The sequence below is a fragment of the Octopus bimaculoides genome, chromosome 29, assembly GCF_001194135.2.
Source record: "Octopus bimaculoides isolate UCB-OBI-ISO-001 chromosome 29, ASM119413v2, whole genome shotgun sequence".
NCBI classification, from domain to species: Eukaryota; Metazoa; Mollusca; class Cephalopoda; order Octopoda; family Octopodidae; genus Octopus; species Octopus bimaculoides.
The window spans coordinates 3,194,384-3,197,729 of record NC_069009.1 but is presented as its reverse complement, the minus strand read 5'-3'; the positions used below and the strand labels follow the sequence as shown (position 1 = coordinate 3,197,729).

At 41.6% G+C, this 3,346-nt stretch overlaps 1 protein-coding gene across 1 annotated transcript in view; it reads right to left on the bottom strand.

The window, feature by feature from the left end:
- Nucleotides 1-3,346, bottom strand: part of LOC106871537 (uncharacterized) — a 28,151-nt gene that overhangs the window by 1,901 nt on the left and 22,904 nt on the right. The window contains exons 16-18 of the mRNA XM_052977839.1: nt 2,849-3,213; nt 1,584-1,724; nt 598-724 (exon numbers count right to left, since the gene is read on the bottom strand). Of these exons, the coding sequence (XP_052833799.1) occupies nt 598-724; nt 1,584-1,724; nt 2,849-3,213 (633 nt within the window). The remainder of the gene's footprint in view (nt 1-597; nt 725-1,583; nt 1,725-2,848; nt 3,214-3,346) is intronic.

Sequence of the window (3,346 nt, the reverse complement as noted above, 5' to 3'; positions counted from 1 at the left end):
CATCATCATTGTTTAACGTCCACTTTCCATGCTAGCATGGGTTAGACGATTTGATTGAGGAATGACCATGGCAATGTATCTAGAAAGTTCTCCTCAGAGGCACAAGTCTGGTAAGGTTGTTTATGGAAGACCAGCAGTCGCCCATGCATACCAGCCTCCTCTCTGCACATCAACGATGTTATCTAAAGGAAAGGCAAAGCCTGATACAGCTTGGCCCCCAGTGACGTCGCAACTCATTTCTACAGCTGAGTGAACTGGAGCAACGTGAAATAAAGTGTCTTGCTCAAGAACACAACACACAGCCCAGTCCGGAAATTGAACTCACTACCTCATGATTCCAATGCTCTGACCACCACTGAAGTTAAGAAACATCGAGTCTAGTTGGTACTTAGATGGGTGACTGCTTGGGAAACCTGGGTGCTGTAAGCATGTTTGATACCCCCACCACAGACACACATATATATGAAAGGCTTCTTTTAGTTTCTTATTCCTTTATTGCCCACAAGGGGCTAAACATAGAGGGGGGGACAAACAAGGACAGACAAAGGGATTAAGTCGGTGTTTATATACGTATGTGTTGCAAATATTTCAGTTTGTTACCTGCATGGGGGTACTTTCTGAAGACATTGCTGTAAATCCACAAATGTCACTCAGGTATATCGTCACGCTGTCGAACATCTCAGCCTCCACTTTCTTTCCACGCTTCAGTTGTTCTGCCACAGACCTGTAATGCATAATTTAATATGTAACGTAATATGACATAACATGATATAATATAATTTAATATGACATAACATAATGTTATATAATTTAATATGACATAACACAATGTAATATAATTTAATGCGAGGCGTAGGAGTGGCTGTGTGGTAAGTAGCTTGCTTACCAACCACATGGTTCCGGGTTCAGTCCCACTGCGTGGCACCTTGGGCAAGTGTCTTCAACTATAGCCTTGGGCCGACCAAAGCCTTGTGAGTGGATTTGGTAGATGGAAACTGAAAGAAGCCCATTGTATATGTGTATATATATATATATATATATATGTATGTGTGAGTGTATGTGTATGTTTGTGTGTCTGTGTTTGCCTCTCCCAACATCGCTTGACAACCGATGCCGGTTTGTTTACATCCCCGTAACTTAGCAGTTTGGTAAAAGAGACCGATAGAAAAAATACTAGGCTTCCAAAGAATAAGTCCTGGGGTTGATTTGCTCGACTAAAGGCAGGGCTCCAGCATGGCTGCATTCAAATGACTGAAACAAGTAAAAGAGTAAAGAGTATCTATGTGGTGTGTGTGTCTGTGTCTGTATTTGTCCCCCATTATCACTTGACAACCAGTGTTGGTGTGTTTATGTCCCCATGACATAGCAATTCGGCAAAATAAACCAATAGAATAAGAACTAGGTTTAAGAAATAAGTCCTGGGGTCGATTTTTTTCAGCTAAAACCCTTCAAGGCGGTACTCCAGCATGGTCACAGTCAAATGATTGAAACAAGTAAAAGATTAAAAGAATATAATTAACTTAGCTCCTCCTAACCCTAACACTAACACTAATCCCATTTTAAACAAAGGCCCAAAATCTCACCGTGGTAACATCTGTAATAACAGTTCTTCTGTCTTCTTCTTCTCCTCAATTAATTGCCCAGTCCTGTCTTGGATCACCGCTTCCAAATTACTAGCATATTTCTCCATCATAGCCACCATGTTGTCGAAGATGTTGGATTTCCTGGAAAGGTCAAGGTTTTATAATAAAGTGGTTATACACACCACTACATAACACACTGCATAAAGAGAGGACAAGTGGTGCAGCAAGAACAAGCATTGAAGATGACAGAAACATCTGGCCAAGGAGTCACAACATCTGACCCAACAATGCTTATGCTGTTGTGTGGAAGTTTTGTTGCCTACATCATTGGAGTGGCCCTGAGCAGCTCTGGCGATAGAGTGAAGGGGCTGAAAGGCATACAAAGCTGCTTCACTGCCTGATGAGACATTAACTCCTTCCTCCACACCATTCACTCCTACTCACTCCTCTCCCATAACAATACCTTCAGCCACCATACCTCCCTCCTTCTTCCACACCTACTCTTTCTTTCACCACCACTACCACCACAACCACCACTATCACCACCACCACCACCACAACAACAACCATTACATCTACCACCATCACAGCCGCTATAACCACCGCCACAACAACAAGTTTGACCTTAGAGTCCCTCTTAGCGTGAGGCATTCATATATAGTAATGCCCTTATATAAATAAATATATTTATAGGGAATAAATGATGGATTTTTTCCCTTATGAGGTGTTTTCACGCTAACTACTTGATAAATCCTGATAAAGACTCTATCCTATTATTGAATGATATATATATATATATATATATATTGGGTTGTCCGGAAAGTTTGTGCCAATTTATAGTAGCTTACCTTTCGACTTGTTTGCCATGAAACCACCTCAATTCTGGGAAGAGGTTATTTTCAAGTTAAAGGAAAGATGGAGACGCATTGTGCAACAAAATGGTTCATATTTGGTCAATTAAAAATGTAATGGCAAATATTTATTGACCTTTTTTCTTTCCTTTAAAAATCAGCACAAACTTTCCGGTCAGCCCAATATTAAGAAAGGAGGTGAGCTGACAGAATCCTTAGCACACTGGGCGAAATACTTAGCAGCATTTCGTACTTCTTCACATTTTGAGTTTAAATTCAAAGGTCAACTCTGCCTTTCATCTTTTCAGGGTTGATAAAAAGAGGGCCAGTCGAACACTGGGGTCGATGTAATTGATTTGTCCCCTATCTCCGAACAAGAATTTGTGCCAAGAATTTGAAATTCTTATTACTTACATGCCCTTCAACATTGGTTTCAGTTTGTGGCGTAAGACCTTGAAATCTGGTCGTTTGTTTGGTTCCTCGTCCCAGCATTCCTTGATGACGTCGGTGGTGCAGCGTTCGATGGTTTCGAGGGCAGCCAACCGCGGCCGGAATGGTACGCCGTTGTGGGGCCGACGGACACGTTCGATGATTTCTGGAGGTGAGATAGAAGAGGTATGTAATGTAATGTGGTGTGAGGAAGATCGAGAGAGAGAGAAGAGAGATAGACTGAGAGAGAGAGATAGATTGAGAGAGAGAGATAGACTGAGAGAGAGAGAAGAGAAAAGAGAGAAGAGAGATAGAATGAGAGAGAAGGGAAAGAGGGAAAGACAAAGAGGAAAGGAGAGAAAGAAAGTGGGGAAGAAGAAAGAGGGAGAGAAAGACAGAAAGGAAAAGAGAGAGCGAGGGAGAGGAAGAGAAAAAAGAAGAGACTGAAGGAGAGAGAGAAAAAGATACAAGTGTAAATTGAAC